The 15180-nt window shown below is 33.7% G+C and overlaps 1 protein-coding gene across 1 annotated transcript; it reads right to left on the bottom strand.

The window, feature by feature from the left end:
- Positions 1-13733: 13733 nt before the first annotated feature.
- Positions 13734-14976, bottom strand: LOC131030113 (uncharacterized). The gene has a single exon (XM_057960800.2). The coding sequence runs from the start codon at positions 14702-14704 to the stop codon at positions 14135-14137; it is 570 nt and encodes a 189-aa protein (XP_057816783.1). The 5' UTR covers positions 14705-14976; the 3' UTR covers positions 13734-14134.
- Positions 14977-15180: the final 204 nt, after the last annotated feature.

Genomic DNA, 15180 nt, shown 5'->3' with positions numbered 1-15180 from the left:
ATTTCAAACTTTTACATTAAAGAAATTACACTAAGTGACACTAAATGTTCCTCTTACATTGTATTTTCCCAAGCATCATGCTCCCTTAATTTTCATAATGTACATACCATTGATATTGCATTCTTTTTAATGTAATCCTACCTTTCCTTTCATGTCTTATATGACCCTATTACCACATCCTTATAAAAAATTTACTTTGGGAAATCACACTTCCCTTCCCCTTTCTTATATTTCAAACCTTTACATTAGAATAATTACACTAAATGCTCTCCTTTCATTGCATTTTCCCAAGCATCGTGCTTCCTTAATTTCCACAATGAACATATCATTGACATACCTTGGCTACTTCCACCATTTTGACTTTATGACTAGTTATACTCTCTTTCTCCTCGTCATCGATTATGCCTTGAATTTTTCTTTATTCTTTGTTTTGGGCCTTAGCCCAGAGTTTTGTTTCCATATAATCTTTTTATTATCAATAGGGGCCTATTTCCTTGCCTTTGTGTATTCATGCTCTTTGGTGCCACGTTAAGAGAATATTCCTATCATAGTACCCTATATATATATATAGAGAGAGAGAGAGAGAGAGAGAGAGAGAGAGAGAGAGAGAGAGAGAGAGAGAGAGAGAGAGAGAGAGAGAGAGAGAGAGAGAGAGAGAGAGAGAGAGAGAGAGAGGCAATTAAGGGCCATGTCATCATTCTATTGACCATGCTAGCATGACAACCTTACTTTGATGGGTTATCTCCATCTCGTGTGCTTACACAATGCAATATTTATATTGATTTCTTTTAGATGTTTATAAATATGATTAGTTGCTTATTATATTTACTTTTATATACCATTTTTCATCTTTTGTTGATTTTTTGTATCAATTTCTCAATGTTATTTAGGCATCCACTTTAATATAATTGTTAATTTTAAATAATTTTATATGGTACAAGATTAATTTTAAATTTTTTTGTGTCTAATATGAAAATATTGTTAAAATGTCTTGTTGTGCACTCCATTCTCATATTATAGCTGTTCTATAAATCTCACTACTACAATATTATATAGCTTTAATGTATTTTCAATCTCTCTATATTAAATCAAACTTTATTTAGAAAAAAAAATCTTTAACTTCATAATAACAGCGTAATTACCCCCAAAAGAATTGAAAAAACAATTACTGGCATAAGTTAACTTCAAACCCCTAATTAAAAATTGACCCCTTAACAACTGGACCCTGCCTAGTGTTTGCTATCTCTAACGTTTGGTGTAGCAACTGCTATATTTTTAAGAGAAGCATTCCGGATTCGAACCTGTATTCTGCTGTAAAATAAAAAATGAAGTTACGGATCGTAGATCCCCTTCATAGAACAAAAATGAAGAACAAATCGCTTTAACATTTAACTATTATTGCAGTCCTTGAACTCGAAACAGTTTGCAGGTATTATGTCCAACCATAAAATGCCACGTCCATAAACATATTTAAACGTTCTGAATCTGTCAATTGCCTGAGCATCCAAACCCTCCTTATACACAGAAAACTCTCTGTCGCAGCAGATAACCTGAAAAAACTGAGTACAGGAATTTTCAACTTCTCGACATGAAGACACTAGAAATCATCAAGGGGGCTTACACCGCATTATAGCACAACCGTCTTTTAGCCTTTTCATTCTAGGGTTTGAGCAGACTGTTCATTTGAATCCGAACCAAGCGGCCATCTGTGAAGGATTAAAAATGCCGGGAATGTGAATATCATCTGAGCGGAGGAAATCGGTGGTGAGAGTAGAGTAGAGCGCTTCCTCTTCTCTGGTAGCTTCGTCTTCTCGGAGGTTCTTCTTTGGCTGAGCAATGGCGTTTTCCCGAGGTTTCGTGTTCGAATCCTGTGGCGGCCATGGTTTCCCCAGCAATGTCCCGCGCTGGAGGTATTCCCTCGCCAGAAAACAAGCCAGCCGCCTGTTAATCGCTTTGGCTCCCGAGGGCGGCAAACAGGGTGGGGGGATTTTATGTCCGTTGGAGGCGATTGCCAAGGGATCGAACCCCGTCAGTGGCGATTGGCTTGTCCTGGCAGATCCGTGGGCCTGGTAAACGTTGTAGTTTGAGCTGGCGTTATTATTTATAAGATACTCAGTGTCCTTGAGCAGCCTCATCTTCTTGGGTATTATGCTGGTTCGCCTGTCATCTTCCACAAAGGGTTTTCGTTTTCTGCAATCTGCCCATTCCTTTTGCTGCTGTTGCGGCCGAGGCGAGGACCGGTGCATGTACTTATCCATCAGCAGATCTGAGACTGAAATCAGGTCTCCACGGGATTCGAACACAAAATATTGTAGATTGGCGGATCTTGTCACATGATCCCTCCAAGAACCAAAATAATTTGGGGCAAATAGGTCTTCATTACCAACGCTTCTTCTTCAAACAATTGATTTCAGTTCAATGTTGTTTGTTTCTTTAAAATAGTTTACAGCCCCGTCCTGTGTTTACTGCCTCCTGGCTTACAATCGAGAGAGAGCAAAGCGAAAGTGAAGCTCTCAAACCAAATAACACAACTGTCAGGCTTCCCTGTTCTCAAAATAACCCCCAATTGCACCCCCTTAAATGGTATATTATTGCAATCCCTGGCAAGTACCTATATACAATGTATATACACATTATAAGGTTTATTGTATATATACACATAATTATGTGTATTTATATTTTTGTTGCCATTTCGTCAAGGCTCCAACGAATGATGAACAAGCACAACAACACGGAATACCACCGGCACCGAATTTTGCAACGTGGGCATTTACTATTGTTGCACTGCTTTTTGCGTGATTGATTATTCTTTTAAATAATCTACACGCCTTTTTATGTAATATTCAAAAAAAATTCTTTAACTATTGATATTTTCCAAAATGTTTTGGAAATTTGTGTTTTCTCTCTGTATGGACACTCTTGATTGAAAAATGTGCTGTTGTAAAAAAGAATAGTATTTTATATAAAATGAAATAATTTTTGGACTATTAGTAACCTTCTTTTTCTTTCTTAAGCTTAAGTATTTTGGAAACTTTTGTTTTCCTCTATATTAACTATATATTAGCACCAAAACTCTTGATTGAAAATGCTGTGTTGTAGAAAAAAGAATAATATTTTGTATAAAATGAAATAACTTTTAAATTGAATAATATATTTTAGTCAATAATATTTTTAGAATACAATTATTTAGATTGCAAAATAAGTCTTGCTTATTCTTATGTAGACAAAATTTATATGTATTTTTTAGAAATTAATATAAGAAGTTATGGAATATCAAAAGTTACAACATAGAATTTCAAAATTAAAATCATTATGGAAGTTTAAAGTTAAGTCTCCATAATGGGAACCCAATACTTTTACCAATTAAGCTCAACCCCTTGGACAAAGATAATAATATTAAAAGTAATCTCGAACAAAGATATGGAGTACCATTAGGAATATATAAGCTCCTCATAGAAACAATGACAAAGAATCATTTTTATGTCGAAAGAAGTTACCCTAGTACTTGTTGAGCTATTATTAACAATTTTATTCTAAATATTGGGATATATTTATATAATGACCTAATACCCTTTCTTTGTATAATGATGAATGTATTAGAGGATTCCTTCTTCATGAAGGAATAATACTTGTTCATGATAGTTCATTATTCTACAAATTTGATTTGTAATGGATATGTGTGAATCTGGGAGTTAGATTCAAATCTATCATTAAAAGTTTGGAAATATTGGTATTGTTTATTTGTTCATCCATGAAAAGAATAAACTAAATAATGGCCTAGTTCAATCATGTTGATAATTTTTTTGTACACTAGCATGACATTATTGTGGTATTTTTAAGATTCTTTTGTTTGTTTAGAATGAATGAGATCATTGTGGGAACTTTGATCGTAGGTTATGGAAAAGTTTGATCACGTGTTGGATAAGGATATTTATATATCACTAATTATTCACCTTGCAATATGGGTGCATTTCCCTTATTATTGATGTCTCCTTTCCATTTAGATCCTAGATATATTCAACTATATGCATCAATAGGTAGAATGTCTATCGAATTTATGAGGCTCATGTATCTTGGATCAAATAGATCATATGAAAGAGGTGGCTTGTCTTCAATTATCTTCATACGTGTGTGGACTTGTAGGAATGATGATGCTATGGGGATATTAAATTGATTGAGCATGCATATAAGTAGAAACTCTATTATTAATGATATGTTTGTCAGGTTGTGGAAGATTAGTGATTCTTGAGAAGGGGAGTGGAAAAAATCCTCAAATTCAAGATTTTAATTAGGATTCCATGGTAGTATCAATAAGATAACATGCTTCATATATATTATAAGTTAATTTGATGGGTTATATTCATTGGATTCATTAGACTCATAAAAATATTTCTCAAGGTTTAAAGATTTAAGTGATGGAGGACTTATATAAGAAGATAAGGTTTCTTGTTTAAGACTTGAAGCTGGTTGGGCACATCTTTGATTCACATTTTTTTGGTGTGAATTACTCCCCAATGCTCAAATGATTTCTCATACCTAAGAATTGAAATATATTGATCATTTGGATTAGGAGCTCTATTGTTGGATGTATTGAAAGTTGTATGCATTTATAGGCTTTTTTTCATATGTTTATTAGTATATGATTTCAACAATTGAGATTAATATTGATGGGTGAAATTTTTTATTTTATAGGGTTTATACATGTGATAAGGGATAGCTTGAAGGATTAATACTTAGGAGGGTTGATATTTTTTATGGTTTAGCATGTATGGGATAATGAATGGCTTGGTAGCTTAGGATTTAGAAGAATTGAGGGATGGGTTGATAGGCTAGGATTCATATGATTAGGTAGATCGTATAAATAACTATGATTGATATAAAATAGTGAATAATTTGATACTTAAGGTTATATATGGGGTAATGGATTTGGATTGATGGATAATGATATATAAGAATTGATGAAGGGATATATGACTAAATATTTACATGATTGAATGGATAGCTTGATTGTTTAAGATTTATAAGGGTTGAGGGATATTTTGATAGATGATGATCTTGATAGCTCAATGGCTTTTAAATTATAAGGTTCGATGAATAGTTTGGAGGAGAATGTCCCAAGGAGAATACACAAGGGGTTTTGCAAGAACCTTACTAAGGGAGAGTAAGGAAATCTACTTGACGAAAAATTGACCAATCAAAATAGTGAATATAATAGAAAAACAACCTTAAAATAAATTTCTTCAAAAAAAATCAAGCACATACAAAAATCTATAACTTTCATTGTGCAACAATTCATTAATGTTATAGTTGGGTACTTTTACTGACTAAGTTTTTCCCCATCAAAGACATCTAACCCACTCAACCCCAAACAAGGAGTATTCTCATCCATTTGGGAGAGAAGACTCCTACTAATCCCAAAAGCCACATCAAAAACAAGAATCACAACTAAAGAATAGAGAAAAAGAGAACAAAACATATAGCTCATGTGCATAGTTGCAAATATGGACCCATCACAAATATTGTAGTACCAATTTCAATTAGAAGTGAAAGAAAACACAAAATCATATCCTACAACATATTTTCTATGTGTTTTCTTCCATAAGACCAAAAAGGGACAATATGCCTACCCTGATAAAAAAAAATTGCACTTGCAAAAAGGTAGGTCTAGCTACACATACAAACGATTCTCCAACTTTCTCTTTTAAAAAAATCCCTCTTCTCTCAATAAAATAAATAAAAATAAATAAAATGTAAATCCATATAATTTTTACTAATAATATAAAATTAAAATATACACATAAGAATCCAAATATTTCTTCTACGGTGCACCCACAAAACACTTAACTAACTTTATGTTTCATATAATAACAACACAAAGTAAATACAATTTTTACATCAGAGACAACAATTTTATTAGCACAAAACATATTGTGGAACATAAAAGACTCGAGTCTCTCTGGGAATGACCCTTTGGTGAAATGGTGGGGATATTAAGAAAAGCTCCACATATGTAAATCAATTTTTCAAGTACAAAAAATGGCAAGCATTTGAAGAATGGAGATTGATAAGTTCAACTGATAGAACTTTGGGCATTGGAAGATCGAAATGGAAAAAATGGAAAATCTCCTTGTAGATCCAAATAAATGGATTGTTGTGGCTGATCAAAAGCTCACAGCAATGGAGACAACGATAAAATTAACAAAAAGACTAGATCCACGGTAGGTTCAAACCCCCACGAGTTCGTCTCTACCGTGTTAAAAATGGAGTACCCTTACCTTGGGGAGAACCTTGGGGAAATAGTGGGGCTTCTTGCCTGTAGTGTTTACATCCTTGGTTCAAACCATAATTTACCTCAATTTACAACCTAGGTTCAAACCCCCACAGGTTCGTCTCTACCATGTTAAAAATGGAGTACCCTTACCTTTGGGAGAACCTTGGAGAAATAGTGGGGCTTCTTGCCTGTAGTGTTTACATCCTTGGTTCAAACCATAATTTACTTCAAACTTTTTAAAGCCCGTACGGGTAGGTGAGTTGGCTTGGGCGGTGGGTTTGCTTCCCATCGGTCTCCGGTTTGACTCCCTCTCGGATTTAAGAGGGAGGATTGGTTGCAGGCTCTGGATTCTCTCTCTAGGGAACTAGTATCGCCTCAGTTCGCCCCTTCCTAGCCCCAAATTGGCAATAAAAGTAAGCCCAAGGTAAGGCAGGTTGGGTCGCTAGACTGGGTCGCAGGGATACCCCTAGTGTATTGAAAAAAAAAAGACTCGAGTCTGCCAAATAGAATAAGTTCTAGATAATTGCCATAGAGTCACCATGTATTTTATCTAGCCCCACTAGCCATAGGATAACCTACACACTAGATTAATCATGATTACCTTATCATTATGAAAATTTATATCCAAAATATTAAGAAAAATTTTAATCAAAATAATCAATCATCAAAATATAATGTATACACATATAATGTTTATAACAAAGAAAATGTCTATGGTACATTATATTTCTCATCTTGTTATTATTAGATTTTCCTATTAAACGATATTCTGAAATAATTATCAGATCATACATTGCAATGTCCCCTTCTGTAAATTCTTAGGATTAAGGAAACTATCAACTCACAATTGAATTAAAAAAGACTTCTTTCCAATCAAAGATTCTACTTGTAACATAAAATCCTTATAAGTCTTAAATTGCTGATAATTGATATAATTTATCATAAGAAAGATATATTATGATTTTCTTTAATAATTTTGCTACACATTCAAGCCTTTCATGTTAATGTATCAAAAACAACTCATTCCCAAGTATTAGAACAATACATATGAGGAAATGTAATTTGGTGGAGATAAGAGAGTGATGATGAGAACCAATCAAATGGAATGTGCTCGCACTAGCTGAAATTGCACAATTAAGTCATGGTATTGACTAAATACAATAATAAATATACATAAGGATACAAAAAGAAGCAATTAGAAATAGGACCAACAATTAAAAATAAAATTAGGCAGACAAAAATAGAACTGTTTCTTATTTTTTCAAAGTAAGGCTATGTTGAGTGTTTTATTGTCATTAGTAGATGTTAAGATCATTGTTATGATAGTAGAAGACAAACTGAGAGAAAAGTATTAATAAGAGTGTAAACAAAGAGAATTCAAAATTTTTATTGTAAGCTTCGAATGACATTGTGGTGGGGTCATTTATAAGCGTTTCAAAACATTGAAATGATGCTTTTGTAGTTTAGTAATGTAGCCTAATAAAAAATGACTCTTATCGTGAGAATGGCTCAAATCACACAAACTAAGCTTACACTTCTAACTGAGTGTTGACTGATATTTTCTAGGATTAAAAGTGTTAAACACGAGTTGACTAACATTCTCCAGGCTTAATATGTTGCTTAGTGTGTGTGGGGAGGTTGACTAACATTCTCCAACTAAACAATACATCAGAAATTTTCACATGGACTAATGTCCAAAAGATAATTTAAGACGTAAAATGAGATGAGCTAGTACGGTGAATAATAAGAGCTTAAAGTAGAGGCATGTGTTCAAGAAATTAAATAAAGTCATTGCAATATTGCTCTCTATGGGATTTCGTTTCTATATTTGGAGACTTCCTAGTTCCAATGGATGTGTTTTGCAGCTAGATGAAATCCTTTTTACCTTGTGATTTGGTTAGCTGTTATTTACTATGATGGTTTATGATGGTTTGTGTTTCTATTCATGGATCCGAAATGTTTTGTTTACATAAATTATTACATAAATTTATTAAAGCTGTGAAAAATGCATTAAATTTGACTTGTATTAAAGTAACAATGACAAGTAGATAAAAGCACACAGGAAAATGCAAACATGTCGCGGAAGAGAAATAGTTGTTATTGGTACAAAGATTAAAATAAAATTAATTTTAGTTGAAAATAGCAGCTTGCAAAAACAATTGTCCACATAAGATAGACTACTTTATCTGATGTGTGGTGCAATATTTTTGTACCACGATAAAAAAAAGGCTAGGGTTCTCACAACATCATAACTAATTCCACTATTAAAACTTAATATGAAACAATATTCCCAAAATATGTTCTACCTATCTGATAGAATACAATATCCTAGTCTTCCAAACAAAATATTGGTGTGCCCCATACAATACTGCCAGTATAAAACCTATAGCTTTCTGAACTATGAAAGGAAAATGAAAGGAAATTTGAAGGACCAACTCCACTTGAAGGATCATTGCCACCAAAATTCCATGCAGTATTCAACTACCCTAGAGTGCCATTTGAAGAATCTCCATAACTAATGCCACCTATTCAGGTGTATTATAGTCTGTCATTTAAACTTGTGCACGACAGTTTAATTTGGATGTTGAAATGGTGCCAGCAAAATGAGCTTTGGACCCCTAGAGGAATATGCAAATTCGATCTTTAATTCCCTCGGTTACAATTTCAATCATAGATATTTATATTTATTTCCTTGGACGCCAAAAGGAAAGTTGAGTTTCATGGTATTGGAAATGATCGCCCAACTTCGCACGATGAGAGAGATAAAGTTACTTCAGGCTCTTCAATGCCTGCGCTGCCAGTCAATCTTTATCTCTAGGATTTTTCTTCCAAGCTTATCATCAATTTTTATTCCTATGGTCTTCATTCCTTAGTTATCGAGTTAAATATCATTCTCCTTCACATTAAAATTTCTAACTTTAACATTCAATTATTTATATATTTTATATTTATGTATGTACATTTTATTAGATTATCTCAGATCAATTTTAAAGAAATATTTTCTTCCTTTTTATTTTGGAGAATCCATCTAATCTTACACATTCCAACCATCTAATGTCACCTAGAGGGAGTGTTGGCTCAAAACCTAGCATGGTCCAAATTAATGAGAATGAAGTCTAGATTCTAATGTTCATAATGAAAACAATAAGGAGTATGACCGTGATGCTCGTATAGATAATCAAGATTTTACAAATGATTTGGCTAGTTTGGCTAAAGTGAAGTATCCTATACAATTAGTAGATATGTATTCTAATATGTTTGCAAATAAACCTTATAGAACTATGAATTTGCAAGTGATTTTTTCAATATTTCACTTTTCTATAATGGTTAGTGTATCTATTTCTACTCCCATGTCTATCATATATCCCTTGTCCATTGTTACTCCTTGCAATATCACTACTAATTTTCATAATACCACATCAATTACTATTTCAAAAATTAGGACCAATATCTTTTCCACTTATCCTCTATCTTATGGCCTAGATTCTAGATTATCTCCTCCTATCCTACCTACAACCCATATCATGCATCACACTTCTATGCCACTTTCTTAAATGGTCATTCAACCTACCATTGCCCAATTACCCAAACCACCTTTCCACCCCATGCCACATCAATACCCTTAAGTACCTTTCCTCTTGCATGTCTTCAATCCAAGCCATTACTTAATCTACCTCTCACTTCCTATAGGTCCGTCCTAGAGATTTTCATTTGATCACTCACCCTTCCTCTAATATAGAAGTAGTATTTTACAAAATAGATGAAGTAGAAAAGAGAGTGGAAGAAAAATCTAGTAATAGACATCAATTTAAGAATGATATACACACTAAAATATAATTATATTATGACATTTCTATTGCCGATAGGATTAATGACACCTCTATTTTTTATGTATGATGATAAAGGTGACCTTAATTTACATCTAATATATTATACAACTACATGGATATAATATATTTATGAGGATAAATTATTAATCTAATATCTCCAAGTGCTCACTTAAGTGCATTTTCTATTTAAATTTACATAGTTGGAGTGTTCCCAAACAAATTTAACATTGTCAGAAAAGGATAATTTATAATCTCTCTGCTTTTTGTGGAGCAACTACTATTTAGGAATTAAAAATAAGCAACAATTTCATTTTGAGAAAAATGATTAGATATGATGGAAGATGATGAGCTATAGAGATTAGTGAATATACATGACCATCTCCATATAGGGTCCATTTATATCAACCCCATCACAATATCTTTTTAGCTCCTAAAAAATATATTTGTTTGCATGGTTGTGAGTGCTACATACTCTTAGATGAATGACCATTTTCACATTCACATGTGCCTCAAAGTTGGGGTAAGATGCAATGGTTAAATTTGCATATGGTCCATGTCATTCCCATTTAGTTTTATGCCTAATGTATGGTAGTTTCTTGGTACATATGTGCATAGTGACAAATGACACAATCTTATGCAAAGTTGGGCTCATTTCCCTAACATTTTATCCATGTATGAAAATGCATATCCTTATACATCTATCCCTGTCATACCCACTTACACACACTCTTATACATTCATCTTATCCACCTACTTAACACACCACGGGGGATTCACTGGATAGGCAATATTATATTTGGTGAAAATAGGGGAGCTTTTAATTCAGATTGTGTATTGGAAGGGGTTGACAAAAAATGAGTTTAGGACAATAATTTTTGAAAATAGGGGGATTCTTTAGTATGTCATGAACGCACGTGCTATAACCCAAGTTCACTAAGTGAAGCCCCCGTGTAACAACCTATCTATGAATCTAGCTCCTTTTAAATATTTACAACTTGGACTAGATTGGTATCCTATTTTGGATAAGTCTAAAGTCATGAACTTGTCCCTTTCAAATTTATAATCCTAAATTCAAAATTATTTAGCTGACTCCCCCACCTTTATCGAATGAGACAAATGTTTGGTGACATTCAATTCAAACCCATTCTAATCATTAAGTATAATCCTCTTGACTAAGTATTCTAGAGCATTGGAGTAATTAATAGTGATACATTTCAACTTCATGTAATAAGAAGAGTAAAGAAGTTACATAAGTACTTGTCTAATATTTTTATGTTATTCAATTTTAGGGGATTGGTGAACTAAGAAAAAGCTCCCTATGACATAACAACAAGCCTTTATAAGGATACCCAAGTATTTAGAAAAAAATCATCTAGAAAATCATATATCAAGTAAAGTTGCAAAGTAGAACACTAATTATTACAAAGATGAATCTAAAGATAGACATTAATTCATCTTAAACTCATGTTTGGATGTCGTTGAAAAAATTAAGTATGCAATATGAACTTTTAGATAGTTCATTAATAAAGAGAGATCATTTCCAATCGAATTTCAAACAAAATCTAGAATCTCATCCATTTGATCTTCATTCTACAAGCTACACACCACTCTCTTTTACATTTAATTTTCTAACTACACATTCAATTATTCGAATATCATATATTTATGATACAAATAATTTGATTTGATTGAAGATTAACTATACTAACATATATATCTGATTAATTAACTCTAATAACATAAAAAAAAAATTAATTTTCTTTTTTCAAATCTATGTCAATCAAATATAATTAATTATCATTAATCATCAATTCAAATATAATTCTCAGCATAAAAACTCACATATTTTTTGTATGTGAATTTGCTTCACGTACACAGTAAGTTAAATTTAATCGAATCCTACATGTAGAGGACAAATATATTTATAGAAAGAATCAACTCACAAAGTACATAACTTGGTAATTGAGATAAAACTGTTCAAATATAACAACTCACACAAGCGATAGTAGGAATTGATTATAAATAAAACATAAAAAGTAGGTTCGATGCATGTGAGGGAACTGGGTCCACCAACCTTTAAAATGAAGCCATCAAATAAGCTTCCAGAAATTTGGAAATTACGGAATCAGTTTCTGGAAGTTATTAAGGAATCGACTTTATTTTATTTTTTTAATGAAAATATTGTTAAAGTGTCTTGTTGTGCACTGGATTCTCACGTATTGGTAAAGTGTCTTGTTGTGCACTGGATTCTCACGTTTCTCTAAATCTCACTACTATTTATGCTACTTTAGTGTATTTTTTATCTTTAAAGAAAAAAATCTTTAACTTTATCTAATTATATAACTAGCGCTTACACTTAAATCTTTAACTTTATGTTTCTTCATTTCTTGTTAAACGAGACTAAACTTGATATTGATCTATAAAGTCTTACGGAACAGCCAACATGTTTTTTTGTGATAGTTATTTAATTTTATTTAAAAGTTGCTCTTAAATTTTAAAAGATATATTTTATTTTAAACAATTATATTTAAATTGAATATAATATATATAATTATTAAATGACTTTGTAGATTATGAATTTATAGTATATTTTAAAACTGATTTTTTTATAAAAAGAAAAGGGAGAAAAAATATATAATTATATAATAAAATTAATAGTTAAATAATAGTTACAAATTTGAGTACTCTTTTCTATTTATAATTAACTTTCAATAAATATTCTATTATTTTAAAAGATTATGAGATATACGTTATAATGATTATAAAATAAATAATGTACAGTCTGAGTTGGCCTAGTGGTGGAGAACTTGCTCTAACCCATGTGTAGACCCATACATCATAAACTTGACGGTAACAGTAAATTGCTTAAACCAAACTCTAATCTAACCTTTTTGCTAGGATTTGAAAGCAATTGTTAAGCCCAAAACTTAAACCCAAAAATTCTTGTCTAATAAGAAAACAAGCCTCAAATTTTAATAACTGTCATTGATCTTCCAACTATATACATTTATTCCAAAATAATAAATTGAAATTTAGAAAACAATAAACATTGCTCTCACATCCCATTGCCCCTCAATTGAAGGGATTATTGCTTCTTTCGGAGAAACAAAATAATTACGTCTTCCATCTCAAACGCCTAGAAGAGGGCCCACCAAAACATTTGAATTCTCAACTTGGAAGAATCGGATAAAATTTCTCATGAAAGAGCATTGTAGGGGCTGGGTAGACGGTGCCGTCATTTCGGTGGAGCATTCGAATTACTCGGCTTCCAAAAGGAGTGGTGGGCATAACTGATACCACATCGGATCTTCGAACCGGAATAGTAGTTGGAGGATAAGACCGGACAAGCAAGCAACAGGGGGTGTTCAGTTCAGGTCGTTAGAGCTAAAGATTCATCAACGGAGGTTGTACGAGGGATCATCATCGAATTTACCCGGCGTGAGACACTTTTCCGGTGGAGTTCCCCCACAGGAATAGCCTATCGGCTAATAACAACATATTTACCCCCAAAAGAAACTTTTAAAACAACATTTACTGAAATAAATGAATTTAAGACCCCTAATTAAAAATTAACCCTTTTAACCAGTGGACCCTGCTGAGTGTTTGCTATCTCTTAAGTTGGGTGGAGCAATTGCTATACTTTTAAGAGTAGCAATCCAGATTCGAACCTGTTTTCTGCTGTAAATAAAAAATTAAGTTACGGATCCCTTTCATACAACAAAAATGAAGAACGAAACTTTTTAATTATATCATTGCAGTCCTTGGACTGGAAACAGTTTGCAGGCATTAAGTCCAGCCATAAAATGCCACGTCCATAAACATATTTAAACGTTCTGAATCTGTCAATTGCCTGAGCATCCAAACCCTCCTTATGCACAGAAAACTCTCTGTCGCAGCAGATAACCTGAAAAAACTTAAAAAAGGAATTTTCACCTTCTCGACATGAAGACACTAGAAATCATCAAGGGGGCTTACGCCGCATAATAGCATAACCTTCTTTTAGCTTTTTCATTCTAGGATTTGAGCAGACTAGTCATTTGAATCCAAACCAAGCGGCCATCTGTGAAGGATTAAAAATGCCGGGAATGTGGATGTCATCTGAGCGGAGGAAATCCGTGGTGAGAGTAGAGTAGAGCACTTCCTGTTCTCTGGTAGCTTCGTCTCCTCGGAGGTTCTTCTTTGGCTGAGCGGTGGTGTTTCCCCGAGGTGTCGAGTTCGAATCCTGTGGCGGCCATGGTTTCCCCAGCAGCGTCCCGCGGTGGAGGTATTCCCTCGCTAGAAAACAAGCCAGCCGCCGGTTAACCGCTTTGGCTCCCGAGGGCGGCAAACAGGGTGTGGGGATTTTATGTCGGTTGGAGACAATTGCGAGGGGATCGAACCCCGCCTGTGGCGATTGGCTTGTCCTGGCAGATCCCTGGCCCTGGTAAGAGGTGTAGTTTGAGCTGGAATCGTTATTTGTAAAATACTGTGTGTCGTTGAGTAGCCTCATCTTCTTGGACATTATGCTGGTTCGCCTGTCGTCTTCGACAAAGGGCTTTCGTCTTCTGCAATCTGCCCAATCCTTTTGCGGCCGAGGCGAGGACCGGTGCATGTACTTATCCATCAGCAGATCTGAGACTGAAATCTGGTCTCCACAGGATTCGAACACAAGATTTTGTAGATTGGCGGATCTTGTTCCATGCCCTCCAAGGACAAAAATAATTTGGGGAAAATGGATCTTCCTTACCAATGCTTCTTCTTCAAACAATTGATTTCAGTTCAATGTTGTTTGATTCTTTATAATAGTTTACAGCCCCGTCTCTGTTTTTAGCGCCTTCTGGCTTTCAATCGAGACAGGGCAAAGCGAAGGAAAAGCTCTCCCACCAAATGAAACCAACCGTGAGGCTTCCCTGTTCTTAAAATAACCCCCAAATGCACCCCCTTAAATAGGATATTATCGTAATCACGTGCAAGTACATATATACAATGTATATACACATGATTAGGTTTATTGTATACACATAATTATTTCTATTTTTATTTTTGTTGCTATTTTGTGGATGGCCCCAACGAATGATGAGCGAGCACGACAGTGAATGC

This window comes from Cryptomeria japonica, chromosome 7 (genome assembly GCF_030272615.1).
Source record: "Cryptomeria japonica chromosome 7, Sugi_1.0, whole genome shotgun sequence".
Lineage (NCBI taxonomy): Eukaryota > Viridiplantae > Streptophyta > Pinopsida > Cupressales > Cupressaceae > Cryptomeria > Cryptomeria japonica.
The sequence above is the reverse complement of the archived record's forward strand: the minus strand, read 5'-3'. Positions and strand labels throughout refer to the sequence as shown.